This window comes from Podarcis liolepis (genome assembly GCF_965112155.1).
Source record: "Podarcis liolepis genome assembly, chromosome: 12".
In the NCBI taxonomy this organism is placed as follows: Eukaryota; Metazoa; Chordata; class Lepidosauria; order Squamata; family Lacertidae; genus Podarcis; species Podarcis liolepis.
Window position 1 is genome coordinate 46475361 of NC_139563.1, and position 14102 is coordinate 46489462.

The window sequence follows — 14102 nt, forward strand, 5'->3', positions numbered from 1 at the left end:
AGAGATAGGACCCACAAGCTACTCTAACTCCTCCCCCTTCCATCTCCCGCAACATCCTGGGCGCCAACAGGAAGTTCCTCCTCTCTGCTTTCTTTGTTCTCTAATATGGATGGACCTCCTAGTTCTTGGGGAGGGGGGTCCCCCACACTCTGTAATGACATCTCTGCTGGCTGTTCCCTCCCTTCTGTTTCTCAGTCCGTTATCTTGTAGCTAGGTAACAAGAGCTTTGTGTCTCCCTCTGCTTCTGAAACTGTTGGAAACAGGGAGGGTGAATCTCCCCTGCTCCTCCTCGTCAAAGAGGAGCTGATCTGCCTGAGAATGCATTTCCCAATCCTCTGTTTCAGACCATTCCCTGACATAAGCCCCGCTGAATTGCTTTTGAATCAATTATGCAAGGGCTTGTGCTGTAAGCCATAGGTAAAGGTAAAGGGACCCCTGACCATTAGGTCTAGTCGTGACCGACTCTGGGGTTGCAGCGCTCATCTCGCTTTATTGGCCAAGGGAGCCGGCGTACAGCTTCTGGGTCATGTGGCCAGCATGACTAAGCCGCTTCTGGCGAACCAGAGCAGCGCATGGAAACGCCGGTTACCTTCCCGCCGGAGTGGTACCTATTTATCTATTTGCACTTTGACGTGCTTTTGAACTGCTAGGTTGGCAGGAGCAGGGACCAAGCAACGGGAGCTCACCCCGTCATGGGGATTCGAACCGCCGACCTTCTGATCGGCAAGCCCTAGGCTTTGTGGTTTAACCCACAGCGCCACCCGTGTCCAAGCCATAGGTAATTGGGCCCAAATGCTACCCAGCATTGGTAGGCTGAGTTTATCAGAAAGTTGCCAACTCGTGGCCTACTGCAACCTGAGGCCTTTCACTGCTCATCTTAGACACTTTAGGAAATGGTTCTCTTTCATCTGCTGGTGACTTTTTATTCCCATATGAACTAATTTAGCTTCACTGCAAACTGGCTAGCCGGTTTTAAATCCTGGTGGTTTAAAATGCAGGGCTGATTGACAAAACACCTCTAAGTTAGCAGAGGTAGCCATCGTCCCATTGCGGAAGCTGGAGCAGCTGACTAGCCTCTTCATTGACTTAGAAGGGTCCAATGTAAGATGAATATTTCCCATAGGTAATATTCTACAGTTACGGTGGCCATGCTTGACAGAGAATAGTCCTCCACTTGAAGGAGTCCCCTATTTGAAGGGCTGCCTGGTCCAAATCTGGTTTAAAGAACCATAATGAGGGAGAGCAGGAGCTACCCATCAACAGCACCCGGACAGCAGATTGGCCACCCACGCTTGCCACCTACTGGCAGCCTTCCCCGTTAAAGAAATTCAGTGCATCTCAGTTTAAATACTAGTACAGTGGTGCCTCGCAAGACGAAAAGAATCCGTTCTGTGATTCTCTTCGTCTAGCGGTTTTTTCGTCTTGCGAAGCAAGCCCATTGACGGATAAGCGGATTAGCGCTATTAGCGCTATTAGCGGCTTTTGGCGGCTTTTAGCGGCTTATCGGCTTATCGGATCAGCTGATAAGCGGCTTAGCGGCTTAGAAAAAGGGGGAGGGGGGAAAAACCTGCAGGAACTCACAAGACATTTTCGTCTTGCGAAGCAAGCCCATAGGAAATTCGTTTTGCGAAGCACCTCCAAAACAGAAAACTCTTTCGTCTAGCGAGTTTTCCGTCTTGCGAGGCATTTGTCTTGCGGGGCACCAGTGTAACTGGGGCATATCCAGCGCTTCTGTTCTGTTAGTGCATCAGACTTCTGCTTGTGCAACAGAATTTTCCCTCCTCTCCTCTGCGCCCTGCTCCTTGGGCACCCTCAAAATCTTCTCCAGGGAGCTGGAAGACCCTCTAGAGCAGATTTTGCAGGTATGCAGGGCAAGGAGAGGAAAAGGAAAATCCTTCTGCATGAGTGATACTCTGTGCTTGCAAAGTTAGATACATATAACTTGGCATTTGCAAATGGTAATGCAAATGTATGTCATTTATTGCCCTCTTTTTTGGTGGTGGTGGGGAAATGCATTTCTTCTTTTTGGATGATGTATAAGTGGACATATAAAGTGCCATTCTTTAAAGCTGTTTCCTCCCCTTTCGTTTAGGGTCCCAATGGCCGCAGAGGTCGCCCTGGCTTAAAGGTCAGTAGCCACTGCACTCACATAATGCTGAATGTATTATTATTAGCTTTTGCCCCTTATTCCTGGAACCGATGCAGGAACTGGCATTGCCATTCTGAAGAGTGATGACTTGTGTTCCCTTCCTGTTCTGAAGCTGGAACTTCCTTGACTTGCGGAGCTAGATATCGAAAGGAGAGCTGTGCCTTTCATGAAAACAAGGGCATTGTTCTTGATAATCTAGTGGCCCAACCGATCAGTAGAAAGTGATCATGAAGACTGGAAGGACCACAGTTTGAAACATGCAGCAGTTTGAAAACTGCTGTTTCAAGATCTGAGTTTGTGGTTAATTCTTAATCCTGGCTTAGGCTTCATAGCATTTCTCAAATCCTCATCTAAGCTCGTGCATTATTTTTTTTTAAATGTAAAAGGTAAAGGGACCCCTGACCATTAGGTCCAGTCATGGCCGACTCTGGGGTTGCGGCGCTCATCTCGCTTTACTGGCCGAGGGAGCCAGCGTACAGCTTCCGGGTCATGTGGCCAGCATGACTAAGCCGCTTCTGGCGAACCAGAGCAGCGCATGGAAACGCCGTTTACCTTCCTGCCGGAGTGGTACCTATTTGTCTACTTGCACTTTGACGTGCTTTTGAACTGCTAGGTTGGCAGGAGCAGGGACCGAGCAACAGGAATTCACCCCGTCATGGGGATTCGAACCTCCTACCTTCTGATCGGCAAGTCCTAGGCTCTGTGGTTTAACCCACAATGCCACCCGCGTCCCTTTTTTAAACGTAGACCTGTTCAAAATATCTCCCTCCCTATATATAGCAAATGCATGGCGGGGGTAGCAAGAGGAGTGTCCGCTAGCAAACCTCTGATGGCCGCAGGTCTTCTGATGCTGCTCCCCAGTGTCTGTGTGCTGAGTCGAACATCACATGCTATGCGAATGCAGCTGAAGCAGGCTAACCAGCATTTGCCAACATTCGGTTCACTGGGTGGATGTCAAGGATGGGTCTGGGAAGTGTGTGGATATCGGGTGCTCCTGCTGCCCCCTCTATGCATTGGCTATACAGTGGTGCCTCGCAAGACGAAAAGAATCCGTTCTGTGATTCTCTTCGTCTAGCAGTTTTTTCGTCTTGCGAAGCAAGCCCATTGAAGGATTAGCGCTATTAGTGCTATTAGCGGCTTTTAGCGGCTTATCTGCTGATCGGATCAGCTGATAAGCGGATAAGCGGCTTGGAAAAAGGGGGGAAAGGGAAAAAAACCCAGCAGGAACGCGCAAGACATTGTCGTCTTGCGAAGCAAGCCCATAGGAGATTCGTTTTGCGAAGCACCTCCAAAACGTAAAACTCTTTCGTCTAGCGAGTTTTACGTCTTGCGAGGCATTCGTCTTGCGGGGCACTACTGTAGATGTGAGCAGCTCTTGCAAACTGGAGCGTAGAGTGGGAGGGTGCCGGGGGGCTGTGGCCCAGGGTGCACAATTTTTGAGTAGGCATGAATCGGGCGACCCCACCATGGCCTGGCCTGGTGCTAATCTCCACTCATCAAGGGCTGCATTGACCGGCCATGCTCTCCCCTGCATGGGCAGGAAGGCAGCTCAACGCTGCCCTGTTTTGCTCTGATAGGAGTGGGGTCACTCCAGCGGTGTTGCCGGTGAGGACTGGGCTGGCGTTCCCCTACCCACCAAAATTGTGCTCATCCCGGGTGCCAGCAACTGATGCTACACCACTGCTTGCAAACAAGCCATGAAGCTGGGTGGGTGGCCTTGAGCCACTCACTACATTTCAGCCTAACTTACCGTATTTTTCGCCCCATAGGGCGCACCGGCCCATACGGCGCACCTAGATTTGGGGGGGGGGGAATCAAGGATTTTTTTTTTATTTCCCCCCCGCAGCCATCCCCAAGCTAGAAGAGGGAGACGGAGCACTCCGTCTCCCTCTTCTGCCTTCAGGGACAGCCTCCCTCGCCTCCGTGGGGCAGCGGCTTGCCCCATTGTCCCCCGAGCTTGTGGGGCTGGCGGTGGAGAGAAGCTTGCTTCTCCCCACCGCCAGCCTCCAAACCAGGTCGGGGAATAGCGGGATGGCGGTGCTCCGCCTCCCCGCTGTCCCCCGAGCTTGTGGGGCACCAACCCCTCTCGCTCTCCAGGCTTCAGTGAAAGCCTGCATTTGCCCCATAGTACGCACACACATTTCCCCTTCATTTTTGGAGGGGAAAAAGTGCGTCCTATAGGGCGAAAAATATGGTACTTGGCAGGGCTGTTATGAGACCCCCTGATCTCCTTGGGCTGAATGAAGTGGAATAAATCACCATTTGAAACTTTTGCTTTCTTCCAAAGACAGCCTGTCACTGACTAGCAGTTCCTCAGGAGTTTTGCCCAGTCTGCCTACGTGGATCAGCAGGCAGTTATCATTCAGCCTTTGCATTTCTTTTGCTTTTGTGATACGTTTCTTGATTCAAATGCACCAAAACGCATATAAGAATGTGCATTTTAGAGAAACACCTATATGCCAGAAAAGGTGTTGTTGTTTAGTCGTTTAGTTGTGTCCGATTCTTTGTGACCCCATGGACCAAAGCATGCCAGACACTCCTGTCTTCCACTGCCTCCCGAAGTTTGGTCAAACTCATGCTGGTAGCTTCGAGAACACTGTCCAACCATCTCGTCCTCTGTCGTACACCAGTGTGGTGTAGTGGTTAAGAGCGGTAGTCTCGTAATCTGGGGAACCGGGTTCGCGTCTCCGCTCCTCCACATGCAGCTGCTGGGTGACCTTGGGCCAGTCACACTTCTTTGAAGTCTCTCAGCCCCACTCACCTCACAGAGTGTTTGTTGTGGGGGAGGAAGGGAAAGGAGAATGTTAGCCGCTTTGAGACTCCTGAGGGGAGTGAAAGGCGGGATATCAAATCCAAACTCTTCTTCTTCTCCTTGTGCCCTCCATCTTTCCCAACATCAGGGTCTTTTCCAGGGAGTCTTCTCATCTCATGAGGTGGCCAAAGTATTGGAGCCCCAGCTTCTCGATCTGTCCTTCCAATGAGCACTCAGGGCTGATTTCCTTCAGAATGGAGAGGTTTGATCTTCTTTACAGTCCATGGGACTCTCAAGAGTCTCTTCCAGCACCATAATTCAAAAGCATCAATTCTTCAGCGATCAGCCTTCTTTATGGTTCAGCTCTCACTTCCATACATCACTAGTGGGAAAACCAGTACAGTTTTAGGGTAAAATGACCTAAAATGCTTTTGCAGAACGATGTGGAAATGGGGTGTAAAAGATGAATGAATGCAGGTGACATTGACAAAAATAAAACAAATCCCTCTCTTCCTAAGCTCTATTGCTTTTAAGCTACGCTTACAGGTTTGCTGGGCCTTTTGGCTGGTCCCTGTTTGAAATGGAATGCTAGACTGAATAATCATTGGGTCTGCTCCAGCCAGACTCATCTTACGTTCTTCATTTTCGCAGTGGGATGAAGGTAGTTTGGCCTCAAAATGAAATGTCGCTTGCCCAAAGTTTACACATCTCTTACACACCTGCTTCTGCCAACTTTACAACAGCAGCTTCTTTGTAAGATGTTTTCTTTGCTGTGTCAATTTTACTTTGGAGCCGTAGAGGGCCCTGCAGGCTTTGGCTTTTATCTGAATTTACTTCTCCCCATCCTGCCACAAACACACGTTTAAATTGTCACAGCAGACCGCTTTTCTGTCCAAAGTTGAGCATTACTCAGCAGTGCTTTCTTTATTTCCTTACAAACCCCATGCCGGTTAATGATTGCCTTAGGTGTCAATAAATGTTTTCTCGGATTACAGCTCCTCCTGGTAATTTCTCTTTTGTCACCAAACTAAAGCTTTGGAAACAGCTCCCATCATTTTTGCTCCAGGGATTCAGGCAAAAAGCGCCACTTGAACTACCTGATGTTTCGAAAGCGTGGTAATTATGGGTCTGTTTGCTTTGCTTTTTCCATCTCTTTTTCTTAAAGGAAAAATTAGACCAAGGGGGTCGGCTGCATCCTTCTCCATGATACTTAACTACCTTCATTCACATCCCTAATGCTCAAGCCATGATGAACGTATGAACACTCTTTTAGCAATAGAGGGCCCATCATCTGTTAAGCCTGGCACCCTTCATGGTTGGGCAGCCCTAGTCCCCCAGGTTTGTTAACACCTGTCCTCATCTCTCCAGGCCATGCACTTTGGATCCGCCATTTAGTTTTCCCACAATGCCTAGGAGTGGTGCTTCGTTGGGGACACTTTGGGAAGTTAAAATGGCAGCAATGGATGGTAGCAATGCCACCACACATGAGTCAGCTGGGGCCACCAACTCTGCGGAGGAGACAAGTACTTATTTATGGACATATTTATAATTATCAACTTTAGTCAAAATATAACAATTCAGGATACAACATATAAGAGTAAAATAAACCAAAGTATCTGTCAGGGAACTGACATCAGAGCGAGAGGCGAAGGGGAGGCTCCCAGATTCTGCAGGCGAAGGACCCAGCACCAGGGGGAGAAGCAACTCGGTAGAGGAGGAAGGAAATCAGCGCAACACCAGGGATAAAGGGGGGCAAATGGAGGAAGCGGAGGGAGAGCTCTGGGATTCTTCTCTGGACATCAGTGAGGAGAGCACAGGTCCTCCACTATCCACACCCTCCCTGCGCAGAAGACTCCCGCGCAGTGAGAGGAGGAGGCGACTGGGAGTCAGACAGCTTCTATGCTGGAAAAGGTTTAAGAAACGCCCACAGACAGATTCTGCTAGCGACTGAGGCAGCCACGCTGAGATGGGCTGTGCAGTCAGAACGGTTTAACCAAGGCAATTAAGCCTAGAACGGCGGCAGTTTACGCACGAGTAACTCAAACCCATTACAGCATCCATAAAAACTTCAAAAAAATAACAAAAACTCATACTGCAAAACAATACTGTCTAAACAATATAGTTTTCAATAGTGGCATGTTGTTGCTGTTTTGTTGTCGAGGTTGTGGTTGACTGTGCACGAGATCAAGTTTCTGTTAGTTAATATCAGGGCAGAAATTGAATTTCATTCACTCCGACAGAATGCTGCAGGTCAGAAAGGCGAGTCTCCTTTAGTACTTTTCTCTTCTCTTTTTGACAGGGCCTAAAAGGAAATGAAGGCGATCCAGGTCTTCCTGGTGAAATGGGGCTACAAGGAAACCAGGTAATATAAATTTGTGTTCTGTTGCCGTGCTTAGAGGGGTGTCTTGTCAGAGCTGAATTCTTTATATTGTAATGACTGACTCTGCAGGTTGTGAATCGAAACAGGTAGGATTTGTTTCCAGTAGCCATCGTGCATTGAAGCGGTTGCATCAACAGGCCAGAGCCACTAAAATAAGGCTGCGTCTGGGGCTTGGTCAACATGCATCAAAAACCTATTGTATTCCTTTGTCTCCTGTGTCACTCAGGGTACACCAGGTTTACGCGGAATACCTGGACCTCGAGGACCCCAAGGCTTTCCAGGACCCCAAGTATGTCTTAAAATGATATGTCTTACTTTGCCAGTCTTTTTAAGTCCATGGGAACATTTGTAAAATGGAGAAACTGTTGCGGGCACCACAGACATAACTAATCGCACACCACTACTGTTATGTACTGAAGTTCTCACCCTGGGCCAGCAGGGGGATACCGTAGATAGTTATGCGAATGAAGGATCGAAAGTGACGTTCAGTGATTGGATAGTTTGTTTGCAAATGAAGGATCGAAAGTGACATTCAGTGATTGGATAGTTTTAGAAAGTTGCTACAGTAACATTGTACTGGAGCTCTATATAAGCAGGCTGACTGAGCTCTTCAGGTAAGTTCTGTTCTGGCCTCTGAATAAAGAAGAGCTGTTTGAAGACTCGCTGTGCTGTCTGATATGTTCACCCACAACTTAACAACTACCTATTCTGCTGTTGGCTTCAAGCGAGGGCTTCTTGCAAGCCTAATTTCAGCATGGAGAAGACGAGACCGTGTGGGCCCCAAGCGAAGGCCTCTCGCCTCTTATACATCCCCCAGATATTTCTGTGCACAAGTATTTTGTTCCTAGTCACGGGTTTTGTAGTCTACACTTTACAACTGTAGTAGAGCATCCTGACTTGGGTTATGCACTATATCATGGGTTTTTAATTTTGATCTATGCAAAAGTATGCAGAGTGCTTTTGAGCCTGAATTTTGCTTGTGTTCATTGAGGATGATGCCCAACTGACTGGGCTGCCCCTCCCACTCTGGGCGGCTTCCAATGATTTATATGTGCATTTCAGCCAATGCGTGTTTAAATTTGCAAGCTGCTTCTAGGGTCAATTGCAGAAATCCCTGTTCCTAGTGTTCCCCTTTCCTCCATCCAGACTTCTGAGTCATGTCAAAGCTTTCCTCTGAAATGACTTTCTCACTGCTACTTTCTCTGAACAAGTAAAATCCCTCCAAATACAACTTTGGGGCCTCACGTTGCCTATTCACCTGTCCAGCTGCATTCTATCATAAGATGCGGACTGACGCTTTAAAAAGAAATAAATGCCTTTAGTGTATATATGTCTACAGTTCTATGATTCTATGTCTGCCCTTTCTTCCGTAATAGTTGAACAGACGTCATTCAGGACTGCTGAAACCTGGATGGGATTATAGAGAAAGCACAAAAGCTATTTAACTGGCTGTCAATGATTGCTGTGGTTTTCTTAATGTGACTTTCGATATGTGTTTCTGATTGGAGGGTAGTCAAGGAATCGATGGCACGCCTGGCTCCATAGGGAAAGAAGGACCTAGAGGTCAAAAGGTAAGAACTGGTTTCAACAGTACCTTTTGTGTTTCGACAAAGTGTCTGAACACGTTTCTTCCGAAGTAAAACGCAGCCTTCGTTTTGTCCAGTATAAAGAACAGCTCTATGTAGCAACTGAGCAGGGCTGTAAATATTTTTGTACTTTTATACTCGGTACAAAATGTATCTGGAGCTGGTCCTTTGGAACATGCGAGTCCACTTTTGTATGGACTTGACTGGCTGCCGCCTATTTGTCTTGCAGTTCAAAGCACTAGTTAACCCCTTGCTGAATGGCCTAAATCAGGGGCTGTTAACTTTTGGGGGCTGGTGGGCACATATGGAATTTTGAGAAAATTCCGTGGGCCCCAGTCACAAAATGGCCACCGTGGGATGTGTGGCATATCACAAAACGGTGGCTGTTAGGAAGAAGGAGGAGGAGGAGGAGGAGGTGTTTGGATTTGATACCCCGCCTTCCACTCCCTTTAAGGAGTCTCAAAGCAGCTAACAATCTTCTTTCCCTTCCTACCCCACAACAAACACTCTGTGAGGTGAGTGAGGCTGAGAGACTTCAGAGAAGTGTGACTAGCCCAAGATCACCCAGCAGCTGCATGTGGAGGAGCAGGGAAGCGAACTTGGTTCACCAGATTACGAGTCCACCACTCTTAACCATGCTGGCATTGGGAGCATTGTATGACGCAAAATGTCAGAGCAGAAAAAGAAACAGTAACACAGAACAGTATGGGAAAGCTCCCTGTTATGCCAATAAAGGCTTAATGAATGAATGAAAGAAAAAAGTCACCACCACACCACACTGGCATGGGTGGGCACCCTTGTGCCCGTGTGTGCCAGGCTGGCAACCCCTGCCTTAAATGACTTGGGAGAAGGTCAGAATACTTAAAAGGGCTGCCATCTTCTCCTAAGATTAGCAGAAGAGGACGTGTGTGTGTGTGTGTGTGTGTGTGTGTGTGTGTGTGCTGCCACTCTGTTGGCTTTTGCCTGGCATTGGTGGCACCTACTGTTTACCTCCCTGCCTCCCACCCTGTTCAGTCCCCTGCTCAAACTCACTAAAATTCTCTGGAATGAAAAAGCTGTTGGTTGCTATCTTTACTTCAAATGGCTCGCCGAGTTGTGGAGTTCATGATGGTGATCATCCATATCTAACATGGGGGGGTGGTATTTTAAAATAAAATAAAATAACTCTTACAGATAGTCTATTATTTGGTACCATCTGCCATCTAAAATAAGTTAGGGTTGCCATATGTCCAGTTTTTCCTGGGATGCCAAACAGTAAAATTAGTACACAGGGGAAAATTTTGAAAAATCAGCAAAATGTCTGGGGTTTTCCAAACAGAACCAGGAAGCTCAACAACCTTTGGGGCGATTCCCCCCCCCCAAAAAAAATGTGTCCAGATTTCTATTACTTGAAATGTGGCAACCCTAAATAAGTTCCATAGACTTCTCTGGCCTGGCGTTTTCCTCATGGGGAAACCTGAGGCTTAGTTTTTCTATAGGTGGGTACTAGGATGAGGTGCTAACATGCCCCTTCACACATGTCTGAACATTTCACCCAAAGCTTCATCAACTCTAATGGTAACCAGGGTTACATATAATCAGCAGTCTGTCAGGGAGAAGGTTAAGCTAGAAGCCTTCTGTCTGAAATCTAGTTTTCTATGTAAAGGGGATTATTTTGTCTGGAGGAGTTATCCATTATGGAAGCCCCCCACTTTCAGTCTGTGGCAGTACAGACAGCCCTGAGTTTGCTGCCTCATTGAGAGCAAGACTATAGACACCAAAACAATAAAATTGGTCTGTACTATTGGTCCGTATTTAATGGTTAATCTCTGTTTTGTACTGTGTGAAAGGGAGAACATGGTGATCTTGGAGAAAAAGGCCTACAGGGGCTACCTGGACCAAGAGGCTTGACGGTGAGTTTTGCCTTTCTGATTCTGAGTCTTGACGTTTGTGACTGAATTTCTCTCCGCCTCTGAAAAAGAACGGTTGCTCCATTTGATTTTCCTTCATCCTTTTTCTTCGTCTACTGGAAAATCGTGTGTCTGTCCATCTTTCTGTCTGTTCCCTACGCATCTGGAAACCTCTTGAGATATCACTGGCAAACATGGCACGACGGTTCCCAAGATGGAGGAGCTTTTTTAAAAAAAAAATCCATCAGCCGCCATCTTGAATCCAGATGGCAGACCGAAACATTCTAAACTGCACCAATTTGGACACTTCTTAAGATATTGCTGCCAGATTTGGCACAATGGTTCACAAGAGTAAAACCGCAACAAGTAACTTGTCCTGTAGAAGATGTGCCAAGGATACAGTTTGTGGGTTTCTTGCCAAGATGCCAGTCATTTCTTCTCAGCTGTGCTGGATTTATGTATAGGCTGAAGCCTGGGGCCTCTAAATCTAGGGGGCCTTGCCAGTCTGCCCGCTCCCCAGTGGGCAGTCTCCCCTCTCCCAAAATTGCAAACCCAAGACTTCATGCGAGGGCAGGGCAACTCAGTCCTCTGAATCTAGGGGGCCTCACCAGCTTGATCTCTCCCCAGTGCCACAGTCTCCCCTCTCCCAAAATTGTAAACCCAAGACTTCATGCAAGGTCAGGGCAACTCAGGCCCAGAAACTATGAGACTTAGGGCTATCCAGTGGGGCCAAATTTGAAGCAGTGGGGCGCAACTTGAATTTGTTTTTGTAGGGCCCCAGTTCACAGCCAAAGTCTGCAAAATCTTATAGATATAAATAAAATCCATCTAGATTGCCCTTAGGAGCGGCACGCAGGGCCCAATTTGGCCAAATTGCTCCACTTGCCTTAAGGTCAGCCCTGATGAGACTGTGCAGGGGTTGGACTGACAAGCCCTGCACCTTCTAGGTCCCTGGTGTCACTATTCAGAGTACAGACTCAAGGACTTGTTATGGAAATAAAGGGGGGCACTTATTGGAAATCAGTTTTGTCACCTCCCCCCCAAACCCCGGGACGATGAGCCCAGCCACTTTTTATTCACAGTTGCATAAGCACTACACTACAGCATGGCCATAAACCTGTAGGTTCAACCGCTGAAATATACACCCAATATGCAGCAATTGAGATTTATGTTACTTCTTTATGCTTTATGTGTTTTATGAATGGACTCTGTATTTTGTGAATTACCTAAGAGCCACCAATAGGGAGCTCTAGAATCTGACAGATAACCAACTGGGTTGTACCAAGCAGCGACCCCTCTTGCTGAAAGCAGGTAACCAGCAGGAAACGCTTCAGCTCAGCCTTAGCACTGTTAACTGAACACCCCCTGCTGTGCAGATAATGGAGAAAGCTTGTAAATTGTTTCCCTTCCGGCATCCTGGCCAACTCTATTACACTGGTGTAAACCCTGGTGGACCAGAAGCCCAGAATAGCAGCAAATAAAATCCGCTTATACATCAGTGACTGATAAGACTTGTCAACCTGTTCTTCCAAAGCCTTCCTATAAAGATCCAAAATACTGGCCAAAAGAGAGCAGGTCTGGGAAGAGTGAGGCATACAATGGGCACCACCAGTGAAAAGCCCCTGCTCCATGTAGCTCCTGTCCTGTCATTTGATAGAGTGCCCACTTGCCCTCCTTCTTGACATGGAATGCTCTCTATTGGAGTCTCCCGGTCCAGTACAAAGACCATAAGAAGAGAGAGCAGGGACCTTGAAATTCCCAGCAGCTGTTAATCAAGCAAGCAAGCACACAGGTCATTTTTGTCACAGTCAGGACTTGTTTTTGTACAATCTTGTTTGTCCCCAGTAACCAAAATTATATTATCAACATATACAAGCAGAAAAGTTGTTTTTCTTCATTTGGAAGGAATCGTACAAAACAAGGGGGCACTAAGAAAGAAAAGTTCCAGGGTGGCAACAGAAATGAAACTAAAAATGCTTTTGCATTTTCAGAACTACCCAGCAATATCAAGTTATAGGAAAACTGGTGCTATTAACATTAACCCTAGTTGGTTAATTGATTTGGCAACTTCCATGCACATGATGTCTGATGCTAATTCCTCCCCAAAGAGTTAAATGAGATTCAGGTGAGGCTCATATGCCTTTCAATCCCAGCAGGTATATAACAGGTATATAGCAGGTATATGCCCAGGCCGATTTGTTTCGTCCGGTCTACTTTGAATAGAACTTAGCTGAATGCAATCCTCACTCTGTCTAATGGTAGGGCCAGCCCTAAAAGTCTTTTAAAAAACATTCTTTTGATTTTTCCATTCCTTGCAGGGGCTAGATGGTGACAATGGCTATGGTATACAAGGACAAAAAGGAGCAAAGGTGAGAGCCACGCTGTGAAGTTTCGGTCGCAGTGAACTATCACTCTTCAGCAGGGGTGGGGAACGTGTGGCCCTACAAATATTTTTGGACTAAACTCCCATAATCCTTGCACATTAGCTGTACTGGCTGGGGTTCATGCAAGTTAGAGTCCAGCAACATCTGTAGGGTAACAGCTTCACCATCCCTGCTATACAGTGACAACCACTAACAGCAGGCAGTGCAATCTTTTAGGATGTCTCTTATGGAAACCTCATTAAAAGAAAACGAGAGTGCCCTTGCACAGATTTCTCCTGGTATGCCCCACAGAGAAACTTACGGTCTTCAAATAAAAACATCTTGAAGGTCCCAGGCCACAGAGAAGTTAGGCTGGCCTCAACTAGAGCCAGGGCTTTTTCGGCTGTGGCTCCGATCTGGTGGAACACTCTGTCACAAGAGACCAGGGCCCTGCGGGACTTGACATCTTTCCGCAGGGCCTGCAAGACAGAGCTGTTCCACCAGGCCTTTGGCCAGGGCACAGCCTGACTCCCTCCCTCGGCAATCTTCGCGGAGCTCTGGCCCAATGGTTGCCAGTGGCCTGAATTAATTAATTTTACAATGAATGATTTTAGAGTGTTGTTTATGTTATACTTTTATACTGTTTTATTTTTGTTAGCCGCCCTGAGCCCGGCTTCGGCTGGGGAGGGTGGGATATAAATAAAATTTATTATTATTATTATTATTTCGTTGCCGTTGGGCTTGTGCAGATGTTCCTGGTGGATTGTGCCTCCAATATTATATGGATTTATTGAGCACTGTTGAATAGACTCATAGAATCATTGAATTGTAGACTTGGAAGGGGCCACAAAGATCACCTGGTTCTGCAATGCAGGAATCTTTTGCCCAATGTGGGTCTTAAACCCACAACCCTGAGATTAAGAGTCCCGTGCTCTACCGGCCGAGCTAAAGCACACATTGGGGATGTAACCATTCTCATTTTG

The 14102-nt window shown here is 47.2% G+C and overlaps 1 protein-coding gene across 1 annotated transcript in view; it reads left to right on the plus strand.

Annotated features, from left to right (window-relative positions):
* LOC310690351 (collagen alpha-4(VI) chain-like) overlaps positions 1-14102 on the plus strand; it is a 95717-nt gene that overhangs the window by 54136 nt on the left and 27479 nt on the right. Inside the window, exons 22-27 of the mRNA XM_083469110.1 lie at positions 2093-2128; positions 7201-7263; positions 7508-7570; positions 8790-8852; positions 10697-10759; positions 13075-13125. Coding sequence (XP_083325236.1) covers positions 2093-2128; positions 7201-7263; positions 7508-7570; positions 8790-8852; positions 10697-10759; positions 13075-13125 — 339 coding nt within the window. The remainder of the gene's footprint in view (positions 1-2092; positions 2129-7200; positions 7264-7507; positions 7571-8789; positions 8853-10696; positions 10760-13074; positions 13126-14102) is intronic.